Here is a 16,458-nt window from a genome sequence, read left to right on the forward strand (position 1 = left end):
CTGCCATAGAGAATTATTGGTTCTAATACAAACTGGAAAATTTTTAGCCAGATTTGAATTGGAATGTCCAGTTTGATATTTCTTGTAATTGCATAGAAAGCTCTCCTTGCTTTGTCTCTCAGATCTTTCACAGCCAAGTTGAAGCTTCCTGTGGAGCTTATGTTGAGGCCAAGGGATGTGTAGTTTTTTGCATGTTGTAATTCAGTGGTGTCCAAATAGAAATTGTGTGTGTTTTCCTGACTTCTGGACTGCTTCTGGAAGATCATAATTTTGGTTTTCTTTGGGTTAACGGTCAGGGCCCAGGTCTGACAGAATGTATGCAGGAGGTTGAGGTGCTGCTGTAGACCTTCTTTTGTTGGTGACAGCAACACCAAGTCATCTGCGTACAGGAGACCCTTCATTTCTGTGCCATTCAGGTTGAGGCCAGGTGCCATGGATCGATCTAACTGACATGCAAATTCATTAATGTATAAATTGAAGAGGATTGGACTAAGATTGCATCCCTGCCTCACCCCACGACCTTGGGAAAAGAAGGCCGTTTGTTTGTCTCCTATTTTAACTGCACATTTACTGTTTGTGTACATAGATTTAATTACATCATATGTTTTTCCTCCAATGCCACTGTTGAGTAGTCTGTAGAAAAGGCCCTCATGCCAGATGGAATCAAAGGCCTTTGTGAACTCAACAAAACATGCGTAGGCCTTTCCTTTCTTCTTGTCTAATTCTCTCTCTATCTCTGTCTCTCTCTGTCTCTCTCTCTGTCTATCTCTCTCTCTCTATCTCTGTCTCTCTCTCTGTCTCGCTCTCACCTGTGTGCTGGATGTTTGGGCTCCAGCAGATTGACCCGACCGACCGGACGCCATCATCGCAAACAAAGTGGACACTACGCTGTGCTTTTCAGAGTGCTTTGTGGAAATCGGACATATCAGCACTTAAAATGTGGCTGTTGAACTGCAAAATCTGGCATAATTTATCGCTCTTATACAGCAATTGGTGCTCAGTACTGTCTAAAACAGATTTCTAAATGGAAGTTTGTCACTGGCATCAATTTTTACACTGCCAGTCACATGAACATGGTGTATATAAGTGTTGAGTCAGAATTTTTTTAGTTCCTACGTTCCCTGAATGCACTGTCACTCATGATGCCACGCTCCTCTCAGTTGATGCCACGCCCCCCATGCCACATCAGGGTCATAAGTCTGAAACTGAAAAAAAAAAAGATCTGAATCTGAAAAGACAAAAACATGCAGCTGAAAAAAACTAAGACCTCAAATGTTAAAATATATATGGAAGTCAAAAGTGAAAATAAATTATTTATTCAAAAGAATTACCAAAGTGAATCAAAACTATATTTAACCTGAAAACACGTTTCATACACTTATTTTTATTTTGAATACACTGATGTATTTTTCAAAATTCAAGATCAACACATGAATTTTCAGTTTCAAATTTTATTTTTTCAAGTGCAAAACTTTTGACCCTAATGTAGCTCCATCTCTCTCTGTCTTTGTCTCTGTCTCTCAAAATTCAAATTTCAGTTCAAACAGCTTTATTGGCATGAACAGAAATATGTTGTTGCCAAAGCATTTTACAGAATATTTACATACAAACTTACAATGTTACAATACAATACAATACAATTTATACAATTGGATATAAATGCATGCATTTTAGGATGTTTTATTACACGGCTCTATTAAATGCTGTATTCTGATTGGTCAGTCGTGGCATTCAGAGGTCTGATATTACTGGGTAATGACCGTTGCTATGTACCTCAGTGTTGCTAGGGACGCTGCCCTGACAACAGTTACTTTTTTATCGAGTCATGGTTACTGGCTGAAGATGAGAAGAATGCCGGAGAAGAGGGATGCTCAGAGGCGCACGGAAAAGAGAGGAGACACAAGATTGTGGATGACAGGGAGGCTGATTGCATCAAAGAAGAAAGACATGAACATGATTTAATTTATAAATCAATAAAAATTGTATAATTAATCAATATTCTGTCTCAAATTATTTATTTAACTAATAATTAGCCGTGTAATAAGTGGGATAATGTAGCCTACATTGAGCTGGTGAATACTGGGAAAATAACTCCCAACAGGGGAACAGAACCCCTTCGCTGTGTGTCGGGGCATGCGCAGCACAGTTCTGTGCTCTGGCCCATCAGGAAAACCATGAACTGACCAAACTGCTACAGAACTACTGGCGCTGCCGCAGACAGCTGACCCAGTCACACATGCAGCTACATACACAGTCCTCTGATTGCAAGAGCACTCAGAATCATCTCTGGAGCTTCAGAGATGAACAGCCGTAACAGCCAATGCACATGTGTGTTCTATTCAGGTGTTGTCACATAAATAGCCTAACAGTTCCCAAGCAATAAACAGGACAGACAATAGGATTATATTTATTTTTACGCTACATTTTCACTGAAAGCTGACCGAATCCGACCCAAGCCCGAATACAATTTATACATTTTTGACCGAACCCGGCCCGACCCGTTGGGTACCGTTGGGACCAGACAGGCTCGGATCGCGTAGCCACACTCAACATTAACATCATCATCTGCAGATGTCACTGGTGATGTCACTGATGGGCTTACCTAAGCAGGTTAGATCCATGATGAAGGGAGAGTAAGATGATGCTGCACACTCCCTCAGAGCAGATCCAGAGTGAACACAGTCAGGGTCGATCCCCCACACAGGTCTGGCTGAGGACTCCTTTCTCTCTCCTCCAGAAACAGCAGAGCCACAGTCCAGATCTCTGCAGACAACACCTGCTGTCTTCAGGGTCCAGCCAAAGCCATTCACTAGTTTCCATTCTCCCCGATGTTTGACCTCCAGTGTTCCTGCACAGTGACTGTCTCCTCCCACCAACCTGACATACTCTGAACAGAAACCAGAGAGTCATCAGTAAAAGAACAAAGTGAGTTTCATTAGAAGAGAAATGAACCAAATCAAAGCTGCAGCTCCTCTTCTACCTGAGCAGGTGAGTCCAACAGCTTTGCCAGGTGAGCAGGTGTTTCTATCTGAGCCTGAGCTTCTACAGTCCAGGAGAGCAGACTCATGGCCTCCACACTGGAACTCTTTGGTCCACATTGGAGCCTCCACTTCTCCATAGAGCGCCCCCTGGAGGACTGAAGGAGCCCCACAGCCAAGCTCCCTACAGACCACCTCTGCATCCTGCTGGTCAAAGTCAGCTTCACACACTGAGGACCACCTCTGGTTAGACTTCACCTCCAGTCTGCCTGAGCACAGACTGGTCCCATTCACCAGCCTGACAGAGTCTGGAGAGATAATAGAAGATAAAATAGGTAAGGGATAATGCCCGACAAGGTGACGCGAAGAGAATGGACTTGCTTCCGCGAAGTCCATTCATTTCTGATAATGGACACCTCGAAGGGCATTATCCCGCTTATACCATGGTCACTTACGAAAGAAATAAATATTAAATCAATTATTATTATACAACAGTTAGTTCCGGCCCTGCAATCTGATTGGTCAAGAGACAGTAAAACCGTGATATATTGGAGTACAACATCACGGTTATTTCACTGTGTATGTATCACTCCGCCTCACAGCTGACTGCAATCAACAATCAAATCAAAATTGACAGTCAGTGTCAGTTAGGTCAGCAGTTGCGTTGTAGGCTAATTAATTCATCCACTGTCAAATAGCCAAAAATGTGGATTTATTTCCTAAAATAAGTTTTGAATTGAACTATGAATGGTCATCAGAGGAAGATGAGGGAGAGGAGAAGCTGAATCCATCTGAGCACACATCCAGGTTTGTCAGTGTTTCATCAGCGGAGCTCAATGACTTGGAGAAAACCAATATACTGTCAGATCAGAAGGCAGAGTCGGCTGTGCCTGTGAAGCCACAGTCCACCATGCAGTCACCAGTCTTATTTCACCGGCTGCACAATTAACGAAAACGTGCAGATAAATGTGTATAAAGAGTAAGTGCCTGGCGCACCATGTCTGCGTTACATAGCAACGGTGACAGCGGAGTCCTGAGGGAACTATTTTTGTTGGCGGAAGACAAATAAAATGCTTAAATGATCTATTTTGTCCTCATTTTTCAACATTTCTTAATCAGCCTTGCTTATTTAACTGTTGGACTGTTGTATAAAAGCAATATGTGTGATATTGCTTAAATAGGTTAATGTTGTTTTTTACCCTTAAAATCGTAAGTTTTTCACAAGAAGCGGCTGAGTGGACTATTTAATATCTCTCGCTGTGACGCGTTGCCAAGGTAACCGGCTCTGGCCACAGAACCTGCAGCTCAGTCGGCCGCAGCTGTTGTATTAGGCCTAATCAGTGGAGGGAAGTGAGATGATTGCTTAACGTTATGTTACGTGATACAAAGTATCATTTCAGAGGGCAAGTGCACCTCTTACCGCTTGTGTGTGTCCAGAGGATGATGCGAAATTTTGTTTCAAATAATCAAAGTCCACAGAAAGTTTCCAAAATCATTTTTATTGCAATAAATATTATCCACCATTCACTCTGATCATTAAATGTGTATCAAGCAAGTAAGTCTATCCTAAATCGTTTTTATAAATATTATCCACCATTCACTCTGTATCAAGCAAGTAAGTAGCCTAAGTAAGGTAAGCAAGACAGAAAGACAGGCGACGAACTATTTAAAATTAAATGCGACATTGCTGTTGATCGTGAAATTTGATAGAGATACTGGCATGTCCATCATAGTGGCATTTGAAGGACGGAGATTTAATGTTTGTGGACCCTGACCACTGCTGGTTGGGACGTTGCGGGACGACAAAATGTTGCTCCATTCTCGTCTCTCCTGGACTGACGGAGCCCAATAAGCCTGCACACATCAGATGCCACGGTGATGGGGGGCATCTGGGGGACATTTAGAGATGTACTTCTTGAAACGTTTTACTGGGCACAGGGGATCCCCGGGCCTTGCGAACATAAAACCTCTTAGGTTTTGCTTGTGTGGGTCGTTTGGATCTTTATGATTTTTAGTGTCAGGATTATGCGCTAGGCTGACGTATTCAACGCCATCCTCGTCTCTCTGGATGCTGAAAGATGTCATGGTCAGCTCACGGTTCCCCTCCACGCCGAGCCAAACACAGCTGGATGTCAAACCACACCTTTCTGACGAGGCCGAGGGGCGTATCGGGAGACAGCGCAGATGAACATCTGATTATCTCAAGGTCCGACTCAGGGATACGAGGATGGTGGAAGCTGGTGTCTTTCCCACTCTTTCTGTAACGCTTCAGTATCGCCTTAAAAACTGCGTTACTGCTCTTGAACACAGTGTCGCTGATGATGTTGACATCTCTTAAGTGGCGATTAATGCTCTCAAACTCCTCAAACTGGCAACACTGTATTCTCCTCCTTCATTAGTCGACCGGACAGACGCATAAAACAGTTGCAAAATGTCATTGAGAGTAGTAGCAGCGTAGCTCTCAAAGTTGATGTCCATGTTTTTCTGAGCCAGGAAGTCTCTTAATGTTTTAACTGCCCATTTTGTGGTTTTCTTTGTGTTTACCTCGTCCTTGTCATCCTCTAAATTGTTCAATTCCTCCGGTGTCACCTCCTTGTGACGCATCTCCTTCTTCTTATATTCTCTTCTCTCTTTCTCTTCTGCTGCATCCCAGTCTTCAAAATGATCAAATTCCCCAAATAGGTTAAAGGAAACTATAAAATCACTCATGTCTTGTCCACTGTCTTGCAGTTCTGACAAATAAACTGCGAAATAACAGATGTTAATGTATGTTCTGAGTTTCTGTTGTCACAGTTACCAACTAGTATTTGAGCCAGCGCAATAATTTAGAACAATCAGGCTATTTGACCGGAACTTCTTTTTAGGTGTCCTACAACACTTTTTAATGGACACCCTGCAGCCAATCAGAATCGAGTATTCACCCAGACCATGGTATAGAGAGAGATAAAAGACACCGGACACTAAATAAAAAGATGTCATCAAACAACAATTCACCGATTCAAACTGGACTCACAACAATTCCAACATCACTTCATCACCAACAGCTTGTGGGTCATTCAACAAAATCGATGCCTTTTCAACTCTGGAAATTTAAAATTTTAATTAAATTCAAATTCTATTTTCAAATTCTATCAATTCTATTCTATTCAAATTCTATTTTTTAAGTAGCCTGGGATTAAAAACAGTTGAAAATACTGTCCAAAATATAGTATAGTTTAAATTATAATGATGAGAGTTGAAAGTCTCTTTTAATCGTCATTTTGACATTTGACATTATGAAATTAACACCAACAATAGGATTGACTGCCAGCCCTGTTACAGTAACAGCTGATACACATTTTACTGCCTACACTGAACATCTTTGTCTACACACTACTATGAAGTTTCCCCTCCCAAGTCACAGGGTATTGTTCTGCACTTGATTGGTATTGTTGTATCAGTGAAGCACGTCACATTTCTAAGAGGTCTCATGTTGTTGTTGTTGTTGTTGTTGTTGTTGTTGCAGTTCCATGCACGCATTATTGACAAGTGTTTTGGAATCATTTTTGTTATTGAGACAGATTGTTTTTATGTTGGTAATTAACATATTAAAACACAGTGAGTCATATTTCAAGTGTTATTAATTTAGGAGGATTTAACAGCATTTCATTTATTTAACATAGTAACCAATAGTAAAAAGGGTTTTGTAGCAGTTAAACAGGACTTAGAACAACCAGACCATACAAACATATCAAAGGGCTCATTCACAGTAAATCAAGTAACCAGTTTCATCATATTGTGGACATTAGCTGAATAACACTCACATGATGACTTTTAAAAATGTTTTCATTTGATAAGGCTGACCTTTAAAGACAGTAAAGCTATCTATGATGATCATCCCTGTGACTCACATGTCAAATCCTGTTACTGTGGAAAGGTAACAGCGTTGACAGTTTATGGCTCGTTAAAACAAATGTGAGCTAAAGCACATGCTGTGGACTCTGAAAGGCAATTACTTGTACATACTGATTATATTATGAAACATACATGTTAAAAATGGTATCAGGATGGAGGCTGTATGCTTGTAGGCAAAGGAATGTGATGTTGCACACTTTGTCAGAGCAGATCCAGAGTGAACACAGTCAGAGTCAACTCTCCACACAGATCTGTGGGAGGACTCCTCACACGCATGCTCACTCACTCACTCACTCACTCATTCACTTACTCACTCATTCACAATTGCTTGCTGTCACTAGGTTCGTTCGAGTTGAGTCAGGCCTGCGCAGATTCGATCGCCGGCGATCGGCGCACAATGCATGGTGGTTAGTTTTGTGTCCGACTTCATCCCGACTTGCTCTGACGTATTACATTAATATTTTTTACACAGTGCATTTACAGTGCTCTGATTTTGCATCTCCTCTAATATACTGTTTTTGATGTCTTATTCCTCTATACATAACACATCCCTGGGTATGGACTAGTTGATCATAAACTATACAGAGTCTACTGTATATTAACACTGGACTGTTTTAATTCTTGAAGCATTTAGCAGCACAGAGACTGGTGGTCAGTGGGATAACATGTGTACAGATGTGAAGCCCTGACTGTATCTGACTGAGCCTTAAAGCCTCAGTGTGTAAAAATGGTGAGTAACAGTGACATCAGCGGTCAAATTCTAGATTGCAGGGCTCACTCGCTCCCCTCCTGTCGGGTTAGCGACGGTGGCCTCGTAAGACAAAAAGCCTTGCGCAGACAGAGATGGCATCATCCACGAGTTTGTAAAGTTTTTCAGGAGTAGGCCTATCTAGCGATGAGGTGAATATTTATTTAGGAATCTAAACCATGTTATGATGTTGTAGCGACCCTGCAGTAAATGCTCTGTTATAATGTCAGTGTTCTGTGAGTTAATGGCATGTTTGGGATTGAATGAGTATAGGTAGGGGGGCGGGGTGTGAGTGTGACGGGGATGAGAGCTGTGTGAGTGTGCATGCTGGTGTGTGTATGAGCGAGCTGGAGGAGACAGCAGGAGTGTACAGTTGGAGTTACAGCTAAGTTCTTGTTTGTTGGTTGTTTTGGTGTAGTTATGGCCAACAGTAACCTGGGGTCCGTTTCACAAAGCAGGTTTAGTGAAAACTCAGAGTCTGTTAACCCTGAAATGAGGGAAACTCTGAGTTTTCCGTTTCAAAAAGGGAGGTAACTCAAACCAGAGAAAGAGGGGTAACTCTAGCCTGTTTCAGAGAGAGAGGTAACTTAAGCTCTCGGTCAGTTACCGTAGTAACAGACTCTATGAACCTAACCTGGTCGGGACCAGGTTTTTCTCAATGAACCTCGAGTTTCTCTCTGTCTCCGCCCTCTTTCAGAGCCACACACTCCATTTGATTTCCTCATTCAGTCAGTCAGCAGGCGAGTTTTGGCGTAGCCTAGTTCTGCCGTCTGTCATTTAAAAAAATCATTAAAAAAAAATCAGAGTCAGTATATTTGAAGTCCATCAGGCACAGTAGGTGGCGACTTTTTTCACTAACATGGCATGTCCTTTTGATAACGATCCCGTGGATGAAGGTGCAGAATTACTGCGTAGAGAATTAAATATTCGTCGGGAGATGGTTATCAGACCGCGCATAGATGTTTTAGCATTTCCAGACAATTATATTTTTGAGCTGTACCGTTTCACGTCACAGTCCATCATCTACATACACAACCTAATCCGTCCTTACATTTGCAACATTACCAGTCGTAGTCATGCTCTCACATCCCAGCAGATATTGTGTGTTGCGCTGCGTTTCTTTGCAAATGGAAGTTTTTTGTACAATGTCAGAGATGCTGAGCACTTGAGTAAGGCAACTGTGTGCAGGGTGGTCAGAAAAGTGTGTTCGTTTTACAGGCATCTGCCTTCTTTCTGCTGGCTCAGTAGAAGTATGTGTTAGTTTAAATAGGCTTAATTATTTAACAGAACATGATATAGATGAGAAGACATTTATGTGTGTGAAAACAGCATTATGTTGGGGATAAAACAACTGCACAGTCAAACAGCCACTTAATATTTACTTTACAATGTAAAACATGATCAAAATGAGGTACCCCCATGAGATTATGCCGAGGTCTTACCTGTTTGAACAATGTGTTTACATTTCATCCTAAACTGCTGCCAAGTGCGCCTCTCCCCCGCGGGATTGCACCTAAATGAAATAAATGAATAGGCTACCATTCAAGACCCGAGCAGCAATGTTCTCCCACGCCGTCTCCCTCTCTTTTGCAGCTGCAGCAGTGTTGCACTTCTTTTTGAAAACATGTGCAAACTCGCCGTATGAGCGCATTAAGATTTCTAATTCTATTGGGGTGAAAAACGCAGCCCTCCTCTTCCCCGTTGCCATGGTGACTCGTCAAATCGGGGCTCCATTGATGCTGGCTTTTTATAGTTGTGGTGCACGCGCTTAACTCCAAGTAAAACTACTCTGAGTTGATTAAACTGATTCAAATCAGCTGTTCTGGAACCGGAAACTCAGAGTTTCCTATCTCAGAGTAGATCAACTCAGAGTTCAGGATTAGACTCAGAGTTTGTTAAACCTGCTTTGTGAAACGGACCCCTGTACTGTTCAGTAATAAACGGTGGTTTGCCGAATAACTGCGTCATCCTTTCCACACGTCCTGGCGGACGCTACAATATGTTATAGCTTACCAGTGACATATAGGTTATCTGTGAGATATAACGTTATGTTAGGAGTGTTTTATCTCTAATTGTTTTGGTAACACGAGCAAACATTAGCACAGTAATGCTAAAATAACATGTTTATGTGATAGTCACGGCACAGTGCATCAAATACAGGTTGGTACGATTATAATATATGCGTCTCCAGAGTGTTCTTCCACAGGAGTTCTTTCCACCTGGAATAAGCAACGCCGATATTCACTCGCGTTTTGTCCCGTCCTCGCTTATCTGATCTTTTTCTTTTATTTGGTGGCGTGGTTTCCCTCTTACGGGGCAAAACATATGTGTGGTCCTCCATTTAAAGTGCGACAGAATCATAAAAGTACAAAGCAGGTTCACGCAGAAGCGCCCCGGATTGATCTTCACCTTCTCTGTCTCCAGTGACGGCAAGTTCTAGGTTAACGTGAAAGGCAAAGTGTGTTTATCCCTTTCAGCCACTGTATTCAAATATGGCGACACAAGAGGGCAGACCGCGCCCTGCCTGTGTATATATAGAGAAATCACTCTAAGCCTATGAGAAAGCTTCCATTTGAGTAAATATATATTTATGAAAGCAATAGTTGATATTTGCTAATAAACAACCACGTAAATTGCACATTGTAACTTTAATGAAAGCTGTTGTCTTGTATAAAATATGAAGCTTACAGTCAAACACAGTGTATTCAGCCTGTGTAGTTGAGGGGACAGGTCAAACTGATATGATGCTGATTTACAGGACAGTTAATATCAAATGGAGGATAAACCATGAACATAAACTACAGATCACCTGTAAAACATTTTAATAAATTAATCTATCATAATTAAAACAACTGGAGACTGAAAACAAACTGATATATGGGTCTGATCACTTCTTTAATGAAATGACATCATTCCAGACAGGATGTAAGCAGTGTTGCCAGATCTCGTGAGACAAATAAGCAACCAGGAGAGAAAAATAAATAAACTGTGTGCACGGTTTTACAATCCGAGGGGATGGATTTTAAAGTTTGGGTACAGATTGCGCACACAAATAAATATCATCCTGAATTCACAAATTCTTCATTTATTATTGCCTTTTATGCACTCATCTAACTTTTTTCTTTTAGTTACAGGACTGATGTTTTCCAAACCAGAAAAAAAACACATTACCCTGCTCTGCCTCTGATTGGCTAGTACTCGTTGCCATCAGGGTCAGAGCCAATTGGAAGCAGGATGCGGGTGGGAAAAAACTCTGCTGTCTCCTGTGTGCATGGGGAAAGGGGAGGGACAGAGGGAACAGGCAAGACAAACTATCCTACGTTTAAATAACATATTGGAAATATCTGCTTGACAACTTATTATGGAGCTGGGAACATGCCCAAATAAGCAACTATGCTTTAGAGACAAGCCCAAAAAAAACACGACCCGCGAATACCAATACTTGTAAGCGACTTTACAGAAAAACAAGCCCAAAGTTGCTTATAATAAGCGGACTTGGCAACACTGGATGTGAGTGTGACTGTGACTTCCTGTATGGACTGAAGGCTGCTGGAAACTGTCCGACTTCACCGCGGCTTTTTGTCACCGCCCCCTGCTGTGGCTGCCTGCTCTTGTCTACTTTGCAGGCGAGGTGCAGTTCATCTCCAACGAGCCTATTGTCTGAGGCTGTCAGTTAAGAAATCAGCTGTTCTGTCAGCTGGTCACTTTTAACCAATAGCACAGCAGCACACCTTCACTGTTGGCCATCTTCCCAGACAGCACACATACATCTGGCCGACGTCGGCCTAAGGACGACACATCGGCCCTTGATTTATAACGTCTGACAAGCGTCAGCCGCATATGCGGATATATTCAAATTTAATACTCTTTTGTCCGAGCTCATCAAACGTCTCTGTTACGTCGGCTTTGGGTCGGCCCATACCTGCCCGCATACAGAAGTTGCCACGGGAGGCGGGATTTCATCTCCACGGTCTTTGGAACTGAGCTTGCAGGTCGCACTTGTAGCATCAGTTGGTTTCAGGTAAACTAATTGGAATTTATTGGCAGAAAATAGCTATGTTGTTTATTCTGTGACCGTAAAGAGGTTCCTGGTGAGTGGTGAGGCATGACTGGGTGTATATAGCTTAGCACAGGTCCCCACCAGCTAACATTATCTTTCATTAGCTGTTAGCTAGTTTAGCTCATGTTAGCTAACAGGCTACAATTGTAGGGTTTTCATTTTATTCTCCCTAGTTGACGTTATCTGCTTATCTGGTTACCGTGAGCACTCGTTGGAAGTGCCCGGAGCTGCCACCCGTGGTCCAGGGGCGCATCCTGCTAAGCTAATGTTACTGTCATAGACTGTTAAAAAAAAGTGTGTGACCTTTGACCTTTGACCTGAAATGTTCCGGTCAGACCAGACACGCTGATACACCGTCGTCTTGCTCTAACTCCAATGCAAATACGTGAGGCCTACAGACCCCGAGTCTAAGGTAATTTAAGGACTTTTTTAAATGGTTGTATTTTTTATTTGTCATTCATTGGATTGAAACAGTCTCCACTGGCAGCTGCAGTTGCTTGCTAAGTTAGCGTTAACGTTACTTGCTAGCTTACTTTACAGGAGTTTCTGTTACCCTGTAACTTTTAATTTAATGGTAGACGATTTCAGCACATCATTGTGGTCTTTGTTCTTATCATCATTTTATCTCCTTGTCTTTGAAGTATGGTAAATACAGAAAATCCAGGGCAAGGGTTAATATGTGCAACTTGGCCAGTGATGTATGCCTAGAACTTCAAGTGAATGTTGATGGGTTGCCAGTTTTTAAAAGTTCTTCCACACAATGCTGGCCCATTCTTGGAGTCATCAAGAACCTCCCCCGGCATCAGCCATTCCTAATTGCACTTTTTTTGTGGTACACAGAAACCATCACTCAATGACTACCTGGAAGATTTTGTAGCTGAAGTCCTTGAGTTGGAGAAGGGATTTACATTCCAAGGAATCACCATGAGGCTCCAGCTGTGCTCCATGGTCTGTGATGCTCCTGCCTGAGCATTTTTGAAGAATGTTAAAGGACACACAGGCTACTCAGGGTGTGAGAAATGTGTTCAGGAGGGGGAATATGCGAACAACCAGGTGATATTACCTCAAACTGATGCCCACCTCCGCACTGACAAGGACTTCAAGGAAATGACTGATGAAGGGCGTCATCTTGGGTCTTCACCTCTGGTTGCCACATCTTTGGGCATGGTCAGTGGGTTCCCATTAGATTATATGCATCTTGTGTGCCTGGGTGTTATGAGGCGACTCTTGTACCTGTGGCTCAAGGGTCCACTGGCTTGCAGGCTCTCTGGTTTACAAGTGAAGATGCTCTCTGAGAAGCTCAAAAAGGTCAGGACATATGTACCTGCAGAGTTTGCACGAAGGCCAAGATCCCTGAAGGAGGTAGACCGATGGAAGGCCTCTGAATTTCACCAGTTTCTGCTTTATACTGGTCCTGTGCTCCTTAAAGACTTCCTCCATACAGCAGTATACCAACACTTCTTACTTCTTTTTGTCGGAGTGTTCATTCTGTCAAACACTACACTGCTTGAGAAGTACACTGACTATGCAAATGAAGCTCTTGTGTTGTTTGTGCAGCACCTTGGGAGGCTGTATGGTGAGATGTACATTTCCTACAATGTGCACAATCTTGTACATCTTGCACAAGATGTAAAGCTGCATGGAAACCTGGACTCCTTCAGTGCCTTCAAGTCTGAAAATCTTATGCAAAAGTTAAAGAAGCTTGTCAGGAAACCAGAATCTCCCTGCTGTCAGGTTGTGAGGAGGCTTGTAAAAATGCAGAGGGTGAAAAGTTTTGGTGTAAGGAGAGAGCACACATTTGGACCACTGCCACCAGTGTTTCATTGTGCACAACAGTACACCCAATATAGCACAGAGCTCTTCACCCCTAAACTGGATCAAGCCAACAGCCATGTGTACATTCAGGGGAAGGTAGCAAAGATCAGAAATATATTTGCTGAGAGGGAGGAGGTATACCTGGTCTACTCAACATTTGCCCAGCAAGAGCCCTTCTTTGAATACCCCACACCTTCATGTACATTTGGCATATATTTAGTTGATGGCCTCTTGGACACGACACAGCACTGCAATATTGGACTGGTAGAAGGGAAGGTTTTCCTAATGCCTCATGGAAGACAATTTGTTGCTGTGCCCTTCATACATATCAACTGACCTTACATCAACTGGCCTGAACCACCTTGCCCATCCACCATCTCTCAGTGTCTTGCTTGTCCACCATCTCACATGTTTGTCTGTCTGTCCCCAAGTCAAAGTCCTCACTGCTGCCTCTCCAACCACCAAAGTCTCATCCCATGATGTGCCCCAATCTCATTACCTGAACAGTAAGTAGTCACTGTAAGATTTTTTAATCAACCGCTATTTTATGACATTATGCATCACACAAGAGAACGGCCTGTACCAGGTACAGGGTTCAACATAACAGATGGCTCACTGGCCCAGGGCCAGTAAAAGCTTGTGTAGGGCAAGTTAATTGGCCAGTAACTGGCCTGTCTGGGCCAGTATACAGTTTAGGACGAGCGGAGGACATTTCTCTTTTTACATACCACATTTTTACACATATTATCAAGAAACCGACATTCATTTAGTAATTAAAATTTTAAAATTTTATGACTTTTGGGGTGAAATATTATGACTTTTTCCCTCCATTTTTAAAGATTTATTTTTCAAGATTTTACGTTTTTTTTCCCTCATTTTTTAAGAACATTTTCTTTCAATTCAACATTTGTGGCTATTTGTCATCTTTGCGTTGATATTTATATTTCATGAAAAAAGTCGCAATATTTTGCATAAACAGTAGTAAAATTTCCTAAATTCCTTCAATGTTTTATGTATTATGTATACAATTAATAAATCACCAAGGTTAGATACAAAAAGAAGTTATTTTCATTTTTTGTCTGCTGGGCCAGTCAAAATATACAAAGGCCAGTAAAAGTCTGACCTATTGGCCAATGGAGCCAGTGGGGGAAAATTTTTACATTGGACACTTGAGGTAGTATTTGCATGTCTATCAAACTAATTACTAATCAAACTACTCTTCTTCTTTTTTTGCTATGTTTTTAGGTCACTATGTACTTACTAGTGGTCTTTGAGGAGGACAACAGAACTGGACCAGTGGCAAAGGAATGGTTTTCAGATGGGCTTGCTTGGTGGCCCCCTTTTAGGGATAAGTTTAAAATCCTCAGTAGTGTCCAAAGAAAGATTGTCCCTCAACCAACCAAGGGGTGGAAGCAGTTTGCTGCACACGTGCTCTATGAATCAGGTAATATTCTGCGTAGAGCCCTTAATGCAAGTGAATCATATAGCTTCTGGATTTTACTCTGATATTTTGATGTTCTTCTGATATTGTCACTTGTTACTATCAGTACATCTCCCTTGTCTATGATATCTTATCTATTGTATGTTGAATAAATAGTTAACACGCTTAATGTTGCTTACAGATTCAATCGTAAAAATACAAGCAAGGTGGGAAAGGTCATGTGTAACATCTGACCTAAACACAGACAAAGAGCCAGAAGAGGCACAAGTCAGACAATGGAAAAAGTAAGCACATATTTCATTGTTGAATATTAAATCATCATTTTAATGTAACTTTTGCTTCTATTATGCATATTTGCCTTGAGGGAAATGTTGGCATACATCTGTCTCTGTATTGCAAATATTTATGCATTAAGATGATAAATTCTAATAAATGCTGGTTTACATATGTAGACCTGAACCTAAACGGTTTAGAACACCATCACCCTCATCATCGTCATCACTTCCATCAGAGGAAGATGACCCTCCTGCACCTCTCCCTGAAAAGCTACCTAGATCACCCAAAATGGCAAAAAGAGTTCATCGAGCCTCTCCAAAAAACTTAGCAGCCCCTCCTCCCTTACCAATGGCCATTAGACCAAAGAGCCAAGACACCATCAGAGCTGGTAAGATTGACATAAGTGTGAGAGATTTTGACCTTTGTGTTAAGTCACATCAAACACTCCCAGGCATCACTTTAATACTTAACCTCTTCCAGCCTGCCATCAGATGACTCAACATTTTAGCTGTCACTGAGGGGGATCTATGTTGTATCAAGGATTTCCAAAAGACTTCCAGGGAGCAAGTGTTTGCTCTTTTTTTGAATTTTTTTTTTTTTTTAAATTTCCCTTTGGGGATTCGTAAAGTGACTTTTATTCTTATTTTCTTCAGTGTATAACAGTGAATTCACAAGCTGGACCAGCGAGCCCCAGCAGCTGCCATAGTTCAGCTCCAGCGTGGCAACCCGTCAATTTGAACTCTCAAAGTAAGAAAGACGACAAATTTAAGTCATGGCATTTATGAAATTCATTGACACAAGTATTTATAATTATGTGTCTGTGAAAAACATGTGTGACCAACATTAATAAAATTTTATTCAAGTCACAACATCGAATTTGAGGCAATTGGAGGCCAGACCATTGACGGACTGTCACCAAGGGCCAACTTACACTGAACGTAAATATCCAAATTCTATGTGTTAGGCCTTTGAACTTAACCTCCTAATTTAGAAGTCTGACAGTGTGATCACTAATATGAGTTTTTTAATTTTTTAACTTCCAAGTCACAGCAGTTAGTTGGTCAGATGAGGTGGAGGCACGGCACCCAACTGCATGGCTTAATGGACTGGTCTCTTCTGAACGTAAGCTAACTAATTGATGTCTGGTTATGCAGGACCTGTTTTCAGTGTTACTGTTTACTAAAAAAAATATAAAATGACTTCAATCTGTCAGTTATCAACCATGGTTCATTTTCTGTGTAGAACA

The 16,458-nt window shown here is 41.7% G+C and overlaps 1 protein-coding gene across 1 annotated transcript in view; it reads right to left on the minus strand.

Annotated features, from left to right (window-relative positions):
• Positions 1 to 16,458, minus strand: part of LOC125905936 (scavenger receptor cysteine-rich type 1 protein M130-like) — a 362,554-nt gene that overhangs the window by 329,801 nt on the left and 16,295 nt on the right. The window contains exons 5-6 of the mRNA XM_049604264.1: positions 2,981 to 3,286; positions 2,603 to 2,887 (exon numbers count right to left, since the gene is read on the minus strand). Coding sequence (XP_049460221.1) covers positions 2,603 to 2,887; positions 2,981 to 3,286 — 591 coding nt within the window. The remainder of the gene's footprint in view (positions 1 to 2,602; positions 2,888 to 2,980; positions 3,287 to 16,458) is intronic.

Source organism: Epinephelus fuscoguttatus, linkage group LG18 (assembly GCF_011397635.1).
Source record: "Epinephelus fuscoguttatus linkage group LG18, E.fuscoguttatus.final_Chr_v1".
NCBI classification, from domain to species: Eukaryota; Metazoa; Chordata; class Actinopteri; order Perciformes; family Serranidae; genus Epinephelus; species Epinephelus fuscoguttatus.